Here is a 22092-nt window from a genome sequence, read left to right on the forward strand (position 1 = left end):
TGTACATGGAAAACACACTTACCAATGTCAGAAAATGTAAAGGCGTCAAAATACATTTAAAAATTTTTTTTGTGAAAGGAGCGACGCCTCCAGGGCTGCTCAATACTATCCTGCGACATAGTTGTCTCTGAGGAACCTTCACCCTCCGTTGAGCCAGCATTGGACATGGCCGCACAGGTTCAGGAAAGGTAAGCACTAAAGCAGTGGTCTCCAACCTGTGGACCTCCAGATGTTGCAAAACTACAACTCCCAGCATGCCCGGACAGCCAACGGCTGTCCGGGCATGCTGGGAATTGTAGTTTTGCAACATCTGGAGGTCCGCAGGTTGAAGACCACTGCACTAAAGTAACCAAAAAAAAAAAAACTACCCAACTTGAAAATAAAATCCATTTCACATGGTGGCTATAAACCCCACAAAAGAAAATAACTCATGTCGCTTGCTGATATACTGCAGGAGGGACTCCGAAATGGCTGCTCTACAGGGTAAAATACGCGTCCTCTGTGGCGGTAAATTCTGTGTAAAAGGCGCTGTGAACAGCTGATTTCAACATTTGAGCCAAATTTACTAACAACTTGCACCAAATGCTAAATTTGGTGCATGTCCACGAAAACCAAAGTGAAAAAAAAAGGGTAAAAAGAAACTGTCAACATGCAAACTTGATAAATACCCCCCTATGACCTGTAATATTTGTATACTTTATGGGGACGTTCACACGTACAGGATCCTGTGCAGATTTGATGCGCAGGATTTTCTGCTGCAGATTTCTTTGTAAACTAAATGACAGCACAGCTTCTAATCGGCAATTACAAATCCTGCCCAAGATCCTGTACATGTGAACGTACCCTAAAAATGTATCCAGGCGCCATTTGAACACTTTTAGTTAATTCACCAGTACAACTTCTTCTGGTACAGCGTTCCCTAGTCACAACGTTTGACCACTCGGACCTTAGCCTTTACACTCTTCTGCCTATATTAAGATAATTCTCGCCCAATGCAACTTGCATTGTTAACAAATAAGCTTTTTATCAGCTCACGTGTTTTACTTTGTGTGTATGCAACTTGTGTGCAAATATTTAGCTACCTAAGGATGAATCGTAAGACAGCCTTATAGAAATCATGTTTGTACATTAGTTGCTGTTCGTGTGCTGCTTTTGTTTAAGGCAACAATCTCATGATGGCTTTTTATTGCACACAGGTTTTACAGGCTATGGGTTATCCTACAGGTTTTGACACAGATATGGAATGTCTTAGTTCAGATGAGAAATCAGACAGCGAAGGAAAGAATGAGACAGTCTCCTCAAATTCAAGCAGTAACACAGGAAGTTCCAGCACAGATGGCTCCAACACTCTAGAGGTAAAAATACTAGGAGAACAAGGTTCTGTACAATCTGCGAAAAACTCCTTGGCTACTTTATCTGTTCTCAGTGCTCTGATATCTCTGGCATCTGCGGCAGTACGGTCACTAAAATGGATGATCAGATCGCCCGCAGCGCTGCCGTGGAGATCCGATCATCCATGATGGCAGACAGAGGTCCCCCTCACCTGCCTCCGTCCGCCTCCTGGGGTCTTCTGCTCTGGTCTAAGATCGAGCAGACCAGAGCAGAAGATCACCAATAATACTGATCGGTGCTATGCCCTATGCATAGCACTGAACAGTGTAAGAAATCAAATTGTTGCTATAAATAGTAACCTATGGGGACTATTAGAGTGTAAAAATAAAAGTAAATTTTTTTTTTTAAAGATGCCCTCCCCCAATAAAAATGTAAATTGTCCCTTTTTCCCCATTTTACCCCCAAGAAAGTGTAAAAAATAAAAATACTAAAATATTTCATAAACATATTTGGTATTGCCACTTGCCTAAATATCCGAACTATTAATGCCCGTACGGTGAACTACATGAAAAAAAAAGTCAAAAATTGCTGCTTTTTTAAAACATTTTATTTAAAATAATTGACAAAAAATGTATTAAAAGTTTTATATATGCAAATGTGGTATCAATAAAAAAAATACAGATCACCGCGCAAAAAATTAACCCTCACACCGCTTATACCAAAAAATTGGGGGGGGGGGGGGGGAACTTATGCACACTGGGGCCAATAAATTATTAAAAATATGCACGGGGGCATACATTTAGGGTTAACACAGTAGTAATTTAAAAACCCTGCCGGGAGCCCTGACTGGCTCCTCGGTGCCAGCCATTCAGGGCTCCCCTGGGGGATTTAAAAATGATGTTTAAACAGTATATACATCGCAGAGTAGCGCAGCATGCCGCTTGCTCCCCTGTTTTATAACTGCTGATCGCATCGGGTGTCAGAAGTGAGACCCGGTGCGATCAATCATTCATTAGTACAAACACTAATGTAGTCTCCCAGCCAACGGCAGACTCCAGCAGCCGGGGAACTATTACTCCCATTATGGAAACAGCCTGTCCCATGATGGGAATAGTAGTAGTCCCTCAGCACTGCCGGAGTCTGCTCAGAAGTAAGTCAGTTGCTAAGTAAGAAGATAGGTGCTGCGGAGTCCGTTCTGAACAGCTATTGGCTGATCATTAGCCAATGACTTCCACAACTGATGAATCAGTTTAAAAAAAAAAAAAAATGTTAGAATGTGATAACCATATTCATGAGGGGCAGGGCAGAGCGACAGATGGGAGGAGGTGCAGCAGAAAATGTCACAGCTGCGTAAGTGACGTGGCACTCACAACATGGCCGACAAGACTGAGTGAACATTGTGAGCGCCAGTCACAAGAAGCCAGTAACAAACAGTATCTTCCGGGAAGATTTTAAAATAACTACAAAAGAACACCAGACAAGGAAAAGAAACCAGGCACAGAACTGGTGAGCTAAATATAATGATTTGTACCTTATAACTATAAAAAGGAACCACCTGACAAACCCTTTTAATATGTCCAGTAGGTCCCGAGATATGTCCCCCAGAAGATCCTCTGCTAAATTCAGTGAATCACGAGCAGGAGGTGGGGCTCCACCCACTCAATTTACATTTCCATTGTCTGTGACTCCACATCCTAGTAAAGTGGAGTCACAGACAATCGAAATGTAAATTGAGTGGGTGGAGCCCCACCTCCTGCTCGCGATTCATTGAATTTAGCAAAGGATCTTCTGGGGGGACATATCTCAGGACCTACTGGACATATTTAAGTAAATGACCCCTCGTTGGACTCCTGTTCACCCACACTGCAACCCAGTGTATTGGGTTTAGTGTGGGTGAACCAGCTGACAGTTTTCCTTTGAAAGGGAATGTGTAATCAAGTTTTTATTTTTCAAGAATTTTTGGTGAGGTGTAATTTTTCATCTTACTACCTAACTTTTATGAATCTAAAATGTAAAAAAAAAATCTAAATAAATAAATGCAACATGTTAAAAGCTCAGCATTCCCCCTCTGTGGAATTACCTTTACAAAGGTCACAGAGTATGTCCAGTAATGTTACCAATTTATGTTAATGGGACAGCTCCTGACTATTGTTGCCTATGTCCTTGGGGCTTGCTGTAAAGCATAATTCTAAATGTGGTTAAAAACAACTCAGACAAGTTGTCTTCCCCATAATAATTTACAAAAAATAATAATAATTAAAAAAAAATTAAATCAGGAAATAGAAACCGATTAGAAAAAAAAACAAAACATGTTTCAGTATCTGGCCCTAATCATTAAAAATAAATCTAGGTAAGTTATCTAGAAAAGCTGGAAATTATTAATATGTGGGGAGGTACATAGAAGATAGGGGGCCCCATAGCCAGGATCTTAAGGTGTTCTTATTATGCTGTCAGTTTTGACACTATTATGATTTTCAACAAAGCAGTTCCACTGGAGAGGAGAGTCCTGCATATGCGTTTGCCATCCAGTAACAAAATGGATAGGACCAACCAGGACAGACCTTTTTTCTCTCCACAGGCCTACTTAGTCTTTATTATACCTTGCCAATATTGGCTCCATTACAGTTCTATATAGGGTTGATCCCCCAGGTTACACTCACTTGAGTTGGTAATATTCCTATCTTCTGCTTTCATGACAAGAATGATTTTCTGCTCCATATAATGGTGGCCAGATTGGCTTTAATCCAACATTTTTAGAAAGGGAATTAGGCAAAAATTGTTGATCTAGAATTCACAGTTTCACAGAATATAACTAATGTTTACAGGTAATCCGATCATACGAAGCCCAGTGTGGTTATAGAGGGTGTCGGATAACCCTTCTATGGTCACCAATCTGGGGCTTGTCTTTTACCATTACCTTGCTAGGATTTCTGAGTAAAGACCATTCAATGTTAGCTAAGTGCAGCCTTGTAAGGAGAGACCAGAATAACCGGCTTGTGCTGTAGAAACCGAACATATTTATCCCATCGTTAACCTTTGTCCTGGTACTTAATACGTGAAGCTTTCTACCTGATATCTCCCATGTGCAGCAGAGTTGTAATGTCTAGAAGGGATAGTTTATCTTCTGTGTATCCTACATATAGGGAGAAACATTTGAGTTAGGATACAGCAGATATTTTACATGACACATTTTTCAGGGCACCAATATTTTAAAATCTCATAGGACATATCACTGGTTATAACTTGTACAAAACAAAATCAAGAGGAGAATTACTGCTTTAATTTATAGGTTCAGAGCAGCATTAAAGAAAAAAAAGGTAAAGCTGTGCAGATTGTTCCATTACACACCTGACATCCATGGCACTTGCATATTTCCTGGGGGCGATAATATTCTGACCTGTTGAGGGACTTCACTGAATCAACCTTTGGGACCATTTTGATATTGAAGAAGTTGGTCCATGTTTGTCAATACTTCACCCATAAAATGATTACAGAATGTCCCGCTGGTAGGACCCTTTGCTGTAATCTGTGGAAGAACTCAGACTCAGGTATTCCTGTCACTTTAAAAAGAAAAGAGAAATAACTTGTGGTGGTGGAGCTGCCTCCCGGAGGTTGGTGCTTCGGGGACTCCGGACTGATGTATGCAATGCGGCAATGGAAGGAAAAACAGCCAGGTTCTAAAGGCGTGATCCACTCAAAAAAAACTTGCATTAAGGCTAGGTTCAGACTACGGAATTTCCGCCAGAATTTTCGCTTTTAAATTTCCGGCAGAAATTCCGCTTACTATAATGCATAGTGTAGTGAATGGTTTTCCGTTCACAAATTCACACTTCGGAATTTGTCAAGCGGAAAATCCGGATGAAAAATCCGCTAGAAAATTTCTGCCTGAAGAAAGGGGTTGCTCTTTCTTCAGGTGGAAATCCTAGCGGAACACATAGCAGTCTATAGGAGACTGCAGTGTCCGTGCGGTCCTAGCGCCAACTAGTTCAGTCGGCGCAGGCGGAACTCGGAATCTCCAGGCGGAAATTTTCTGCCCGGAGATTCCGTAGTCTGACCCTAGCCTAAGCGTGCAGCGTGAATGTAAAACTTGTAGTTTATTTGCCAGACTACATACAAACGTGCCACGCTCACATTATAAAAGAGGTAGCTGTACCTCGAAACGCGTTTGTGTATAGTCTGGCAAATAAACTACACGTTTTACATTCACCCTTCACGCCTTTACAACCCAGTTCTGTTTTTCCTTCCATTGCCACATTGTCACTTTAAAAAGCTTTTGATGTGTCACACAGATAAGTCAAAAGTTTAGATCTGTCTGGGCATTCAGACCCCCACCAATCCTTAGAATGAGCCTAGAGAAGCACTAAATCTAAAATAAGTATTTATTTCCTACCCGTAGGATAGACCATTAATGTTAGATCATTGAGGATCCAACATCCCAACCTCTGATTGCAGGGCTGTGGCCTCTTCATGGGTTAATAGGGCAGAGCTTTGTATACTTTGTAGCTACTGTGCCTGGTATTGGAGCTCAGTCCTATTCATTTACCACTTTGCCTGGTAAAAGAGAACACAGCTCTCACTGGAGTGCCGTGGCCCCTTCAATCAGTGGGGGAGGTAATGGGAGTCTGATCCCCACCAATCTGATATAGATGGCCTAATCCAGCAATAGGCGATCAACATTACACTCCCGGAAAAACCCCTTTAATATGTAATTAAGTCATAAGATTAAAAAAAAACATTTAATAGGCATCATAGCAAGAAAAGCTTATCATCAGGCAGCGCTTATCATATTAGCCTTAAACCAATGCTTAATAAATATTATATGGCAGCAACTGAAATATTATATGGAAATATAGCTTTGCAGCCAGTGTTAATATGATATAGAAATACTGTGCAGAGTACAAATCAATAGCATTATCAGGAAGCAGGATACACAGGGACGGAGAGCAATACAGTCCTTTACTATGAACTAGTGCTGACATACAGACAATGGAGGGGAAGTTATATGTCAGTAACATTGCATGATGCCAGACATATAGCAGATCATTCTGTAGGAAAGGTGGAGCCGGCCATAACCTCCAAAATAGTGCACTCATTATTGTAACTTGTTATAGGCCTTTGGACAGATTGATGTAATTTTCCTTGGCAATTGGCTTCCTGTGAATTTGACTCCTTGTCTGTGAGAGTATTTGTCGGCAATGTTTAAAGAGGACTTGACATCACTCCTGACATGTCTTTTTTTTATTTTTTTTTTTTTAGCAAATATAGGTATTCCCCTTAAAACTGTTTTCCTAGACCCCCTTTGTTGTGTTGTTCTCCTTTAAATCTGTAAACAGACAGCTAAGTGTTCTTAATCCCCTTGTCGGTGCAGTTTTGGCTGACACTGTCTGCACATATACAGCACAAAAAGTTGCAGAATTGTTTACAGGGAATACAATTCTTTACTAAAACTGAGACGTCAAATAAATCAAGTTTTTATGATGAACATTTTTTTTTAGATGTTTTTTCACATTTTCTATTTTACTATCTATTTTATAAAATAATCCTGAAATCTTGTGGTACTAACTCTGACCTATAAGCTGCAACTTCCTGTTCTGTTTGTGATGATAAGAAGGAGGCTGTTGGAAAGTAATCTGTGCAGCATTAGAGTGACCGGTATATAGATAAGATAATAGGAGCTCAGCCTTCCCTCCCCCATTTAATGACCTCTGCACAGATCACAAAACATGCTTACAGACCTGCCCCATACAAAGAATAAAGTCTGAGGATCACTGTGTCAATATCTAAGGGGTTTGCTGTAAAGCATATTACTAAATGCTGTTAAAAAACGCTCAACAAAAATTACTGCCCGATAATACTGTACTAAAAATAAATGTAACCCCTTAAGGACCAGACCAATTTATTTTTGCATTTTATTTTTTTCCTCCTCGCCTTCTAAAAATCATAACACTCTCATATTTCCAACCACAGACCCATATGAGGGCTTGTTTTTTGCGTCACCAATTGTACTTTGTAATGACATCACTTATTTTACCATAAAATGTACGGCGCAACCAACAAATATTATTTATGTGGGAAAATTGAAAAGAAAACCGCAATTTAGCTAATTTTGGAAGTTTTTTTTTTTCACGCTGTACACTTATTGGTAAAAATGACTTGTTTTCTTTATTCTGTGGGTCAATCCGATTAAAGTGATACCCATGTTATATGCTTTTTTATAAAATTTACCGCTTAAAAAAAATCTCAAACCATTTTAACAAAATTAGTATGTTTGAAATTGCCCTATTTTGACCACCTATAACTTTCTAATTGTTCCGTATATGGGGCGGTATGAGGGCTCACTTTTTTTGCCATGATCTGGAGTTTTTATCAGTACCACTTTTGCTTAGGTTTTACTTTTTAATAAATTTTTTATTAATTTTTTTGGGAATAAAATGTGACAAAAAAACAGCAATTTTGGACTTTTTTAATTTTTTTTACGTTTACGCCATTCACCGTACGGGATAATTACCAATATATTTTAATAGTTCAGACTTTTACGCACGCGGCGATACCAAATATGTGTATAAATTTTTTTTTAACGCTTTTTTGGGGGTAAAATGGGAAAAACTGACATTTTACTTTTTATTGGGGGAGGGGATTTTTCACATTTTTTTACTTTTTTATTTTACATTTTCTAACTTTTTTTTAACACTTTTTATGTCCCCATAGGGGACTATTCATAGCAATCATTTGATTGCTAATACTCTTCAGTGCTATCTATAGGACACAGCACTGCTCAGTATTATCGGTGAGCTTCTGCTCTGGTCTGCTCAATCTTAGACCAGAGCAGAAAACCCCAGGAGACGCTGGACCCCGGGAGACCCCGGAGCCAGGTGAGGGGACCTCCGGCCGCCATGCTGGATGATCGGATCCCCGCGGCAGCCCTGCGGGCGATCCGATCATCCATTCAAAGTACCGCACTGCTGCAGATGCCGTGATCTGTATTGATCACGGCATCTGAGGGGTTAATGGCGGACATCCGCACGATCGCGGATGTCCACCATTACTGGCGGGTACCTGGCTCCTGATAGCAGCTGGGAACTGCCAGGCATGACGTGAGCACCTCTCCGGTCCTCGCGATAATGGCGGCACGTAAATGTATGTAATTGTGCGCTAAGTACCACGTCACCATGACGTACATTTACGTCCATTGTCATTAAGGGGTTAAAAAAATCACAATCAGAAAATGGAAACTGATTAGAAAAAAACAAACTTGTTTCTGTCTCGAATTAGTAAAAAAAATAAAAAAAATCTTGGTGACACATAATTTTTAAGTGACTAATGGGAAAACCTCCCTTTTACTTTTTCTTCCATAATCCTCTAAAGCTATTTGTACGCTGATAACATTCACATCTGTCCTCAGTGTGTAGTCCTAATAGACATGTAAATGATCTCAATCTCTAATTAACTGAACAAATAAGTAATTATATTACTTCACATAAACACAGAGGTCTCATCTATTGGTCTGTACACACAGTGGATTATTAGAGATCAGGTTTATTTATGTAAGATTAGTAAAATTCATAAAGTTGAAAAAAGGCCAAGTTCAACCTATATCCTTATTATGTCCCTGCTGTGTTGATCCAGAGAAAGGAAAGAAAAAAAACACCCTTAAGGCTGATGCCAATTGATCCATACTAGGAGAAAAATGAGATATGGCATTTAGAATAAATCCCCAATTCAACGTTCTGTCCCTATAAATCTAGTATCCATAACCTGTAATGTTATTACTCTCCAGAAATACATCCAGGCCCCTTTTGAACTTTTACAGAGTTCACCATGACCACCTCCTCCGGGAAAGAGTTCTATAGTCTCACTGCTCTTACAGTAAAGAACCCCCGTCTGTGCTGGTGTAGAAACCTTCTTTCCTCAATAACCCCCTTGTTATAGATACAGTCCTGGGTATAAATAGATAAAGGGAGAGATCTCTGTACTGCCCCCTGATATATTTCTACATAGTTTTTAGATCACCTCTTATCCGTCTTTTTTCTAAATTAAATAATTCTGATAATCCCCTAATGATAATTCCCTAATACTGATAATCTTTCTGGGTACTGTAGTCCTCCCATTCCCCGTATTACCCTGGTTGCCCGTCTTTGAACCCTCTCCAGCTCCACTATATCTTTCTTGTACACTGGTGCCCAGTACTGTACACAGTATTCTATGTGTGGTCTGACTAGTGATTTGTACAGTGGTAGAATTATTTCCTTGTCGTGTATACTTTATCTATATCTTGGTGTAGAATGCAATATGTGATTTGTCTCCACAGGTCAGGACGCAGGGCCCCATTCTTACAGCCAGTGGAAAAAATCCTGTCATGGAGCTAAATGAAAAGAGAAGAGGGTTGAAATATGAGTTAATATCAGAGAGCGGAGGAAGTCATGATAAGCGTTTTGTAATGGAGGTAAGTTAGTGTCTTAAAGGGGTTATCCAGGATTAGAAAAACAGAACCGATTTCTTCCAAAAACAGCACCACACCTGTCCTCAGGTTGAGTGAAGAATTGCAGCTCAGTTTCACTGAAATTAATGGGGCAAAGTTCTAAAACCACACACACTATTTTATAAACAGTGAAACAATGATAGATGAAATATTAAAATAGGAGTCAATAGACTAGGTAGTCTGATGAAACACCTACTTGGTGTGAAACAGCTGCTGTCACTACAACTCCGCTAGTGGTGTCCGCTGCATTTTACTGCACCAAGATCATTAAATCTACATTGAGCACATGATGCGGAGTGCCTCCTATGTTCATATTTCATCTATCATTGCTTTAACGATATACTTTGTTGAGGATTGAGCACCCCGTTTGTGCCTCCGGATGGTATCTCTGAAAATTAATGGTGCATGTATGTAAGGAGTCTACGTTCTGGTTGTGCCGACTGCTGCGACTATTGACTGTATTTTACAAACAGTGCCACCCTTGTCCATGGGCTTTGTGCGCTATTGCAGCTGATCCCCATTGAAATGAATGGGGTTAAGCTACAATACCACACATAAATGGTCTAAAACCAATATTAGGCAGATACTCTGTCAGTTGGGGTTGGCAGATTTTTGCACATGACTCTTTCTTTGATACCTTTACAACCTTACATTAAAGGAATTATCCGGGACTAGAAAAACAGAGCTAATTTCTTTCAAAAACAGCACCACACCTGTCCACAGGTTGTGTGTGGTATTACAACTTTGTTCTATTCACTTCTATGGAACGGAGCTGCAATACCACACATAACCTGAGGACAGGTGTGGTGCTGTTTTTTGAATAAACCTGCTCTGTTCTTCTATTCCTGGATAACCCCTTTAATGGAAGGTTGTAAAGGTATCAAAGAAAGAGTCATGTTTAAAAAATCTGCCAACCCCAACTGACTAATGTTGGTTTTGGACCATTTAAATGGAGATTAGCTGCAATACCACACACAGCCCATAGACAAGGGTGGTACTGCTTGTAAAAAAAAATAATGATGCAGCCCATAATGTTAATTTTATTGGCCACACAAAATATAAGATCAGTCGCTGGCCATTTTACACAGTACAGCTATTGGGACCAAGCATTCCTAGGAATGATCATGCACCCGATAATGAGAACCTGACTTAGGGTGCATTCACACCACGTTTTTGCAATACAGTTGAAAGACGGATTCCTCAAAACCTGACTAAACTGTATCAAAACGTGTGCACAAATTTCATCCCGTATACAGTTAAAAACCGTATAAGGTTTGAAAAATGATGTCTGGTTGCATCCGTTTTGTAAGAAAAAAACCGTATATGTTTTTAACTTTTCACTCCATTTTGAATAAAGTTTCACTTGTTTGATTGAAATTCCAAGAAAAAAAACAGTGCGAAGTCAAAAACAGTATGGTGAAAACCGGATGGAAGCGCACACACATACAGTTCTGTACGGTTCCCATTGACTCCCATCTTAAATGTATACGGTTTAATTCAGTTTTTCACCCGGACCAAAAAACGTAGTAGACTACAGTTTTGGGTAAGGGAAAAAAAACTGACAAAACCGTACAGATTGCAAAACGGACACAACCTGATGCATCTTTTGGCATACGGTTTTTAATGGAGAGTCAATGCATACGGTTTTCAATACAGTTCCGTACGGGTTTCACATTGAAAACGTATTCGGGAACTGTAATGCAAAAACGTGGTGTGCATGCAGCCTTACATGTATGTATTGGTGTATAAATAGGAATGATTGTTTTGTGTAAACAAGGAAAAGCCAACCCTGCATGTCACATGGGCATCCTAGGGAAGTGTAGAGCATTGACAAATGTTCAGGAGTGAGACGAAACTTGACGTAGTGACTTCTTGTAATGCTGCCTACGTACAAGTATAGTGACCTTTGCATTCATGTGGGTGACTGTCCATTTTTACACCTATAAAATGTCTATAAAATCTGATATTTTGCCACCTTTGCTGTCCTAGTGATGCTGATTTATTAGAATTTTGCTGTACACTTTTTTATAAATCTGTTATATCCTCTGTATTATAGGTTGAAGTGGACACACAGAAATTCAGAGGAGCCGGTCCAAATAAGAAGGTAGCAAAAGCCAGTGCAGCACTCGCTGCTCTCGAGAAACTATTCTCTGGGCCAAACGCAGCAAATAACAAGAAGAAGAAAATTATTCCACAGGTGAGATTTCCATGTCATGAAATAGGACAATGGTTTGATGGCATTGCTGTTAGTCTGGGAAAATGATTAATCACTTGCCGACCGCCAATAGATTATAACTGTCCGGGTGGTTGGCAGATAACTCTGCACAGTTGTTCTAAAACCGCCATGCAGTGTATCGCAGTAACATGGAAAACATGTCACTATTAGAGTGGAGAACTGGCTTTCATTGACAGCCAGGCTCTCCAAAGTGAAGGCAGGGATGGTGTGTAAACGTCCCTACCTTGTTGATCGCTATATACACAGCACTTAATGAGAGCTGTGCCTAAAGCTCAGCAGGAATCAGCTTTTCAGCCAGAGGATCAGGTGATTCTGGGTATATGCAGGAATGGCTGGGTAGACAATGTATTCCCATGTAACTGGGAAATCAGTAATAATAAATATGCAGTATAGTAAGAAAATGTCCCCCAAAGGTCTCGTATGACCTTATGTGGGTCACAAAATAAATGTGAAATAAAGTATAGAAAAAGGAAAAATAAATGTAATAAAAAAATGAAACAGTCCAAACTAGCCCCTAGCCCTGTCCCCTATATAGTAATGACAGTAACAAAAAGTGATGCAATTTAAAACATTATTTTAGTGTCAATTTGTGTCATTATAAACATTACATAAAGCTTGATGTATCTCGCAATGTCGCAAAAATTTTAATAACGGAATGAGGAGACATTTTATAACTCTCAAATCTGCATGTACTAAAAGATCGGAAAATGTGTCTGGTCAGGAAGGGGAGTTATGAGCCGTTCTGGAAGTGGCTAAGGGAATTTATGTTTTAGGGTCTATTCACACGACAGGATTTCCGCTCAAATTAAAGCCCATAGACTTCTATGGGATTCCGCACTCCAATTCACACTTCTGAAATTCCGCAAGCGTAAATAGGAGTGCGGAATCACATAGAAGTCTATGGGCTTTAATTTGAGGTGGAATTCTGCCACGTGAATAGACCCTCTAGACAGTGGGTCTTCTCCGTTCAAAATGGGTCTGGAAGCTGCACTTTTGTATGTTTCGGTCTACTGCAGACATAATATACGTCCCCGTGACAAATGGCACTTCTCTGGCAGATTGTGACAAAACATGTTCAATCCTCCTCCAAAATCCAAATCCTTGTGGGAAGCTTAGCTATAAAACTACTTCTGATGCATGAACAGCAGAATTCCTATTGAGATCAAAGGAAAGCTGCGAAAAGCGGAATCCATGCAGAATTTCCGTAGTGCGAACAGGGCCTAAGGTGTATCTATCTATCTATTTATCTACACACACACACATATATTTATATGTATGTATGTGTTTGTGTGTGTTTGTGATATTTGTATAAATTACATGTTTATCAGCTGGGAATGATTTATAAGGGACATGTTTAACTAGGCAGATTACAATGGGTAGAAAAATACATTTCTGTCTCATTAGCTGGCACTTTGATAATGTAGCTAGGCAATGATGCTAACAGGCTGCTTAATCCCAATATATTTGTTATTCTTAAAGTTAAAACTCATGCAATATTGCAATAGTAATAGTATGGCTTTCAAGGGCACAATGCAGTATAAGGCTCTGAGTGCTCAGTCTGCGGCCCCTCACACTCTTCTCCTGAATTCTAATCTAAAATGAAGTATAATAATATAAACAATTTAAGATTAGAGAGGGGGCTACAGCCTGAGCTGTCTTATAGAATGAAAAAAGAACGGTATTAAGCAGCTTCCTATATATTATAATGCACCGCAAGCTGCAGAAGCTTAGACAGTAAAAAATTGTTTGATATATACACTCATTGCAAATCTGTTTATTTCTAAATGCAAATAATACATATATATATATATTTTTATATATATATATATATATATATATATATATATATATATATATATATATTTTATATATACAGTGATCCCTCAACTTACAATGGCCTCAACATACAATAGTTTCAACATACAATGGTCTTTTCTGGACAATCGTAAGTTGAGACCAGACTCAACAAACAATGTACGGACAGTCCAGATCTGTGTCAATGGCTGGAAGAACCGATCAATCAAAATGGGCATTCACTGGTAAAAGCCCTGTATTACTGAAGTGTATGTACTGACTGGTGTCTGGTAGCGCCCCCTACAGTACAGGGAGGTATTACATGTTCTGTACACTTTACCTGTACCAGAGTTAGCTGCTCCTTTGGACACCAGGTGAGGGCGACTCCATTACTTTTTTTGGAGATTGCGTGTACTGTACAGGACCCTGAAGAAGCTCCTGTCCTCTACATAGACAGTGTTTCCCAAGAAGGGTGGCCCCAGATGTTGCAAAACTACAATTCACAGCATGCCCGGACAGCCTTTGGCTGTCCGGGCATGCTGTGAGTTGTAGTTTTGCAACAGCTGGAGGCTCCCTGCTTGGAAAACACTAACATAGACAGTGATTTACAGCTCCCAGCAGATCTTTATCACTTTTATATGTAAGGACTTGCTTTAGTTATCTACATTAGTTATCTACTTATTTTTCTTTAATTCTCACTTTTTCCTATTTTTGAATGACATTTTGGTGCCTTTAGAACCAATTACCAGGTTTCCACAGAGTTCTGGTCTCAACATACAATGGTTTCAACATACAATGGTCGTCCCAGAGCCAATTAATATTGTAACTTGAGGGACCACTGTATATATATATATTATTTTTTTATTATATGTTTATATCTAAATAATATGTTTTTGCGGTTAGACCCCATACTTGTGTATGTATCCTCCTCTTTGTACCTTATGTTGGAGTAGTAGAACTGAAATACAGCACTTGTCATGTGGAGAATTCCTAGTATGCTGTCATCCAAATAGACACAAATAAGCATGAAAAACATGAATATAAACCATTACAACAATTTCCTCAAGTGGATAATCGCATATGTTTCAAGGCAAGTGTTATGCGGGTAGTGGAGGGGGTCCGTCTAAGAACCCTCTGGTTCATAATAAAATAAAACTACTTATAAAGAGGTAGCATGCATAGACGGCATTTTAATATTGTAAGATTACGGATGCAAATTCTTCAGCTCCTTCTTTGATCCTTGACTGGAGAATTGTTGACGTTGCTGCTAAACTACTTGCCTGGGGGAATCCGCCTTGCAGAAGAGTTACCTGGGCATTTTCCATGTGTCTGCGTGCCAAAGTTGTGTGAGTGTATTTGTAGGACATTGTGCTTGTTCCCATTCTTGAATTACCTCAAATACTGCCAAGATCTGCATGAGTTTTGTGCTTTAAGGATCCTTACAGACTGTAGAGCTCAGTAATATATTGTATATATATCGGTAAGAGAGTATGGAGCGGCACCACTTAAACAGCACCGCCAGTGGAGTCCACATGGAGAAGGATAGCAGCAATACAGAAGGGACTATAACTGGGCTATACTAGCAGCAGTGCACTGAGCAAATGGACGACATTAAAAAATACAGCATAATAAGAGGATATGAAAGTCCGGCACTCACCGCAACGGTAAGCACTTCAAATGGTCATTGCAGCCAGACGGAGGATCGGGGAGACAGCGGACAGCACGGGGCGCTCTGAGCGCCCCGTGCTGTCCGCTGTCTCCCTGATCCTCCATCCGGCTGCAATAACCGTTTGAAGTGCTTACCTTTGTGGTGAGTGCCGGACTTTCATATCCTCTTTATTGTATATATTTATCTGGGCTCCATGATCCTTTGTATTATTTTGGTATGTGCCCTGAATAAATTGGCAGGGGGGGGGGGGGGGGGCGCCATGATGAGTTGCTCGCTCCCAGAATGGTCAGCTCTACTACATAGACAGGTGATGACCAAATGGATAGACTCTAACCACCTGCATTAAAGGGTTATCCAGGAAAAAACTTTTTATATATATATATATATATATATATATATCAACTGGCTCCAGAAAGTTAAACAGATTTGTAAATTACTTCTATTAAAAAATCTTAATCCTTTCAGTACTTATGAGCTTCTGAAGTTGATTTGTTCTTTTCTGTCTAAGTGCTCTCTGATGACACGTGTCTCGGGAACTGCCCAGTTTAGAAGCAAATCCCCATACTATACCTCTTCTCCTCTGTGCAGTTCCTGAGACAGACAGAGATGTCAGCAGAGAGCACCGTTGTCAGACAGAAAACAACAACTCAACTTCAGCAGCTGATAATTAATGAAAGCATTAAGATTTTTTAATAGAAGTAATTTACAAATCTGTTTAACTTTCTGGAGCCAGTTGATATAAAAAAAAAATAAAAATTCTGGAATACCCCTTTAATATTTCTACTAAAGGAGAAAATACTAATTTTTTATCCAGAGATTTCTTTACCTGCAGGATTTTCATACATCTTCTAAATGGAAGGTACACAGCAGGAAGCCTAAACCTTGTGATGTGTAAATGAGGCCAAAACGTGCCGGTCCTTCCCTAATGTTCCACCAGAGCTTTCAGCGCAGATACGTAGCATTAATTATGCAGCTAACAGTTCATTTTCATTATAAAGACGGAGCGTAGATTAATTCCGCCACTTTATCTCTCCCAGCTCTCCGCTTCCATTTGGACGTAGATGGTAATATGTTGCTGGAGTTCATTTTGCTGATGTGTGACTTATTCCCAGACTGAACAGGAAGCAGCAAAGCATGCATTCTCCCTATCCAGCTGTTAAAGCCACCAGTAGGAAACGCGGGTTATGTCTGCATTAGTATAGGAAGCGGGATACTGTACATACATCTGTTTTTCTTTGCACCAGGAATGATAGATGGATTCCTAAGTATGTAAAATGATTTCACAGATTAGGCTTTCGTAGTAAGCAGCGGTAATACAACTTATTATTAAACCAGCAGTGGTCCTTACTGTTCATTTCTGCAAATAATGATTTCATTTCTCTTTCCTTTTAATCGCAGACAAAAGGAGTGGTCAGCACAGCGGTAACGGCAGCTGTACAGGCAGCTCGAGGACGTGGACGAGTGGCATTAACACGGGGAGCATTTGTGGGGGCTGCAGCTGCTCCTGGTTACATAACTCAAGGTACATACATTGAGGTCATCATATTTGCAGCTTTTCAGTGTTTCTATTTAAAATGAATGATCTGTGTATGTGTATGTATATATATATATATATATATATATATATATATATATATGTATATACAGAATCCTCATCTGTTGTCCTTAGTTGGTCATGCACATTAACTCACGCCATTTTGGACAGGGTTAATCATAATGTCTATAGGGACCCTAATGACTTGTCAGACAAAGTAAGGGTCTATTCACATGGTGGAATTTCCAGCAGTGGAATTCCACCTGATATGAAAGCCCAATACACTTCTATGGGATTCCGTTTCCCCATTGACACTTCGGAAATCCCGCAAGCGGGATTTCCGAAGTGTCAACGGGAGTGCGGAATCCCATAGAAGTTTATAGGGCTTTCATTTCAGGCCGAATTCCGCCCATGTGAATAGATCTTAAGGTTTTGATCTGTTGGATTTTACCATGTCCAGTCATCTGTTCCTCTGACAGATAAGTGGTTGTCGCATATAACCTAATAACATATGGACCGAAATAATACAGTCTTTGCTGCTGTTCATTATTCAGTATTTATTTTTCTTTTTTTAATAATCTACATAAAAAGTTACTTTCTATATATATTTATGATGTTCCGGATTATAGTAAAGAGCTGAATTCATGGTTGTACAGATACAGTCATGGCCGTAAATGTTGGCACCCCTGAAATTTTTCAAGAAAATGGAAGTATTTCTCACAGAAAAGGATTGCAGTAACACACGTTTTGCTATATACATGTTTATTCCCTTTGTGTGTATTGGAATTAAACCAAAAGAGGGAGGGGGAAAAAAAGCAAATTGGACATAATGTCACCCCAAACTCTAAAAATGGTCTGGACAAAATGATTGGCACCCTTTCAAAATTGGGGAAAAATAAGATTTTTTTTCAAGCATGTGATGCTCCTTTAAACTCACCTGGGGCAAGTAACAGGTGTGGGCAATATAAAAATCACGCCTGAAAGCAGATTAAAAGGAGAGAAGTTCACTTAGTCTTTGCATTGTGTCTGTGTGTGCCACACTAAGTATGTACAACAGAAAGAGGAGAAGAGAACTGTCTGAGGACTTGAGAACCAAAATTGTGGAAAAATATCAACAATCTCAAGGTTACAAGTCCATCTCCAGAGATCTAGATTTGCCTTTGTCCACTGAGCGCAACATTATCAAGAAGTTTGCAACCCATGGCACTGTAGCTAATCTCCTGGGTGTGGACAGAAGAGAAAAATTGATGAAAGGTGTCAATGCAGGCTAGTCCGGATGGTGGATAAGCAGCCCCAAACAAGTTCCAAAAATATTCAAGCTGTCCTGCAGGCTCAGGAAGCATCAGTGTCAGCACTAACTATCCGTCCACATTTAAGTGAAATGAAACGCTGTGGCAGGAGACCCAGGAGGACCCCACTGCTGACACAGAGACATAAAAAGACTACATATTGCCAAAATGAACTTGAATAAGCCAAATTCCTTCTAGGAAAACGTCTTGTGGGCAGATGAGACCAAGATAGAGCTTTTTGGTAAAGCACATCATTCTACTGTTTACCGAAAACGGAATGAGGCCTACAAAGAAAAGAACACAGTTCCTACAGTGAAATATGGTGAAGGTTCAATTATGTTTTGGGGTTGTTTTGTTGCCTCTTGCACTGGGTGCCTTGATTGTGTGCAAGGCATCATGAAATCTGAGGATTACCAATGGATTTTGGGTCGCACTGTACAGCCCAGTGTCAGAAAGCTGGGTTTGCGTCCGAGATCTTGGGTCTTCCAGCAAGACATTGACCCCAAACATACGTCTAAAAGCCCCCAGAAATGGATGGCAACAAAGAGCTGGAGAGTTCTGAAGTGGCCAACAATGAGTCCAGATCTAATTCCTATTGATCACCTGTGGAGAAATCTTAAAATTGCTGTTGGGAAAAGGCGCCTTCCAATAAGAGAGACCTGGAGCAGTTTGCAATGGAAGAGTGGTCCAATATTCCGGCTGAGAGGTGTAAGGAGCTTAATAATGGTTATAGGAAGCCACTGATTTCAGTTATTTTTTCCAAAGGGTGTGCAACCAAATATTAAGTTAATGGTGCCAATAATTTTGTCCAGCCCATTTTTGGAGTTTGGTGTGACATTATGTCCAATTAGCTTTTTTTCCTCCCTTTTTTGGTTTAGTTCCAATACACACAAAGGGAATAAACATGTGTATAGCAAAACGTGTTACTGCAATCCTTTTCTGTGAGAAATACTTCATTTTCTTGAATAATTTCATAGGTGCCAACATTTACGGCCATGACTGTATCTGCACAACCATGAATTCAGCCCTTTACTATAATACGGAACGTCATAAATATATTTAGAAAGTAACTTTTTATGTAGATTATTAAAAAAAATAAAAAAAGTACTGAATAATAAACTGCAATCCTTTTCAGTGAGAAATACTTCATTTTCTTGCAAAATTTCTGGGGTGCCAACATTTACAGCCATGACTGTAACTGAAACAGTCTTCAACCTGTTGTAGTTCTACAACCAACACCTGGAGAGTCAAGTGTCTAGAGCTTGTCAGAAGATACAGATCATCTTAAAGTTTACATTTGCAGTAATGTGAAGGTATATGTTGGGAGTATTTTGCAATGTATACCCCTAAATGAATGCCACTATATAGGCATAGTAATCTATACAGCCCTGACATAGGACACTCTTTTGATGTCTGTTTAGTCAATGAGGGTAGAGGATACAGTTTACATAAAACATACACTGCAGTCACAGTGTGAACATGATCATCGCTGAGTCCCTGTTCTAAGCAAACAATGAGCAAACCAATAATACTGACATTATAAAGAGACTGCAGTATGCATTGAGCAATCACTTTTAACCAAAAATAACTTTTGATGCGTCATAAAGCCATATCAAAAGTTTTGATTGTTCAGAGTCTGGCCAATCACCAGAACGAGCCAGAAGAAGTGCACGGTTAGCGAGTTCTCTCCCACTTCCTTGTCACATGACCGAGACAGTCACACAAGTCTATAGGATAAGCTTAGTTATTTGCTGATATACATTTAAAGTGTAAACTCTTTAAACAGAATTAGACATTAAACAAATGTTTTTTTTTTTTTTTTTTGTCTCAACTCTAGGTTACGCAGCCCCGTATGGATACAGTGCTGCTGCACCCGCTTATGGTATGTACACACTTTAATAAATAAGTAATGTGATATTTACAATATGTTAAATGGAGACATCAGCCTTGATAAATAAATAAATATGTCCGATGTACTTTGGTGTTTGCTTTAAAGGGTTGCATAAGTTTTACAGTATATACAAACTACAACATGAAAGTCCGCTCCCGATTACTTTATTGACCAATCCCGCCCCCTCCCGCTAAAATGTTTGTCCAATCCCGCCTGCTTCCACTAACATAGGAATGTTCAGACACTAGGGTGCAATGCTCTGTAGTACACACACTACTATACATGTGGGGGTATGTGCCGAGCATTGCACGCCAGTGTATGTACAGATGTGAATAGCAGTGGCTGACCGATGCAATGCTCTGCACATACCTGGCCTACGGGGATGTATGAGGGCACATATTTTTTGCACCATGGTCTGTAGTTTTTATTGGTACCATTTTTGTTCATAAATGGGACCTCTCGATCGCTTTTTATTATAATTTTATGGCATATGAAGTGACCACAAATACACAATTTTTAACTTTAGTATTTTTTTTTATGTGTACGCCATTGACCATGCAATTTAATTAACATTATTTTTTAATAGTTCAGACAATACCACATACTTTTAGTTTTAGTTTTTTTAACATTATTTTTTTTACACTTTTTAACTTTTTGTTATAGCTCCTATAGGGTATGTGCAGACTGTAAAGCATTGCACCCTAGGGTCTGTAGAAGACCCTAAGGTGCAACGCTCTGCAGTCTGCACGAACCCCCATGTGTATAGCAGTGTGTGTGTGCGCGTATGTACATTCCTATACAGGTGGGGGTATGTGCAGAGCATTGCACCCGTGTCTGTATTACCCCCATACCCCCACCTGTATAGGAATTTACACACACTACTATACACATGGGAGGGTATGTGCAGACTGCAGAGCATTGCACCCTAAGGTCTGTAGAAGACACTAGGGTGCAGTGCTCTATCTGCCGTCTTCTCTGCACATCCCCCCCATGTGTAAAGCAGACTGCAGACACAGATGGAGGCCCTGGGAGGATTGCCGACCGCCAGGGCCACGGCACAGCACACAGTGAGTGTGCTGTGTATAGATTGCATTTTTACATACCGTAGGGGCCCAGGCAGGGGTGGAAGCAGCAAAAAATGAAGGTGGAGGACAGTGAAGGGTCACTTTAACTGAAAAATCCTCCAGGGCAGGCAGGCTGAGAGGGGGAAGGAATAGCGCCGGGCACAGATGATATAGCAGCAACTACTTTGTCGGCAGGGGAGAAGACAGGAGGAGCAGCAGCCCCTCCCTGGTGAGTGATTGGTGAATGTACTCAGGGGGTGGGGCAGCCTCTTGACCGCCCGCAGGTTTTGGGTTGGGTCCCGCGGGATCCCAATCCCTATGTAGGGCTCTACTGCAGGTTGCTGTTCATTGATGCCACTTGATGTATATTATCACCACAGCCTTTACTTCAGTACACATACAATTTACCATTAGTGGATTAAACAGTCCATGGAGGTAACCACTTTATATGTAATGTATTGAATGATTTTTTTGCACATATGAGCTGGAACATTGTGCTGTTCCTGTGGACACTTCTAAGCAGAACTTCATGCTGTGCCTTCGCCTTTCAGTACCAGCTTCTCTGTTATTTTTTATTTTTTTTGTATTTGTCTTGCTGTGTTGCACAAAATACTTGTTTTTGCTGTAGCGCAGGGGCTCCGGTAAACACTGCAGGAGACCGCACCCGCTGATTATCTTTTATTTCCACGTACAATAGGCCAGAACAATGTGGGCAATTTTCATAAAGTTTTATTGTGTATAGCTGTATCTAGGCACTAAGGTGGCGTAAACAGCCATGTTCTGCAAAAGCAGCGGCTCTTGTAT

The 22092-nt window shown here is 40.1% G+C and overlaps 1 protein-coding gene and 1 long non-coding RNA gene across 7 annotated transcripts in view; one reads left to right on the plus strand and one right to left on the minus strand.

Annotated features, from left to right (window-relative positions):
• Positions 1-22092, plus strand: part of STRBP (spermatid perinuclear RNA binding protein) — a 163189-nt gene that overhangs the window by 139300 nt on the left and 1797 nt on the right. For all 6 annotated transcript variants that reach the window (XM_056539275.1, XM_056539271.1, XM_056539276.1 and 3 more), the window contains 5 exons: positions 1197-1355; positions 9641-9775; positions 11868-12008; positions 16909-17032; positions 20171-20215. In XM_056539275.1, coding sequence (XP_056395250.1) covers positions 1197-1355; positions 9641-9775; positions 11868-12008; positions 16909-17032; positions 20171-20215 — 604 coding nt within the window. The remainder of the gene's footprint in view (positions 1-1196; positions 1356-9640; positions 9776-11867; positions 12009-16908; positions 17033-20170; positions 20216-22092) is intronic.
• The window catches only part of LOC130290986 (uncharacterized), a 69767-nt gene continuing 51657 nt past the window's right edge, over positions 3983-22092 (minus strand). Inside the window, exon 3 of the long non-coding RNA XR_008847760.1 lies at positions 3983-4465. This is a non-coding gene — a long non-coding RNA (uncharacterized LOC130290986). The remainder of the gene's footprint in view (positions 4466-22092) is intronic.

Source organism: Hyla sarda, chromosome 9, assembly GCF_029499605.1.
Source record: "Hyla sarda isolate aHylSar1 chromosome 9, aHylSar1.hap1, whole genome shotgun sequence".
Taxonomy (NCBI): Eukaryota; Metazoa; Chordata; class Amphibia; order Anura; family Hylidae; genus Hyla; species Hyla sarda.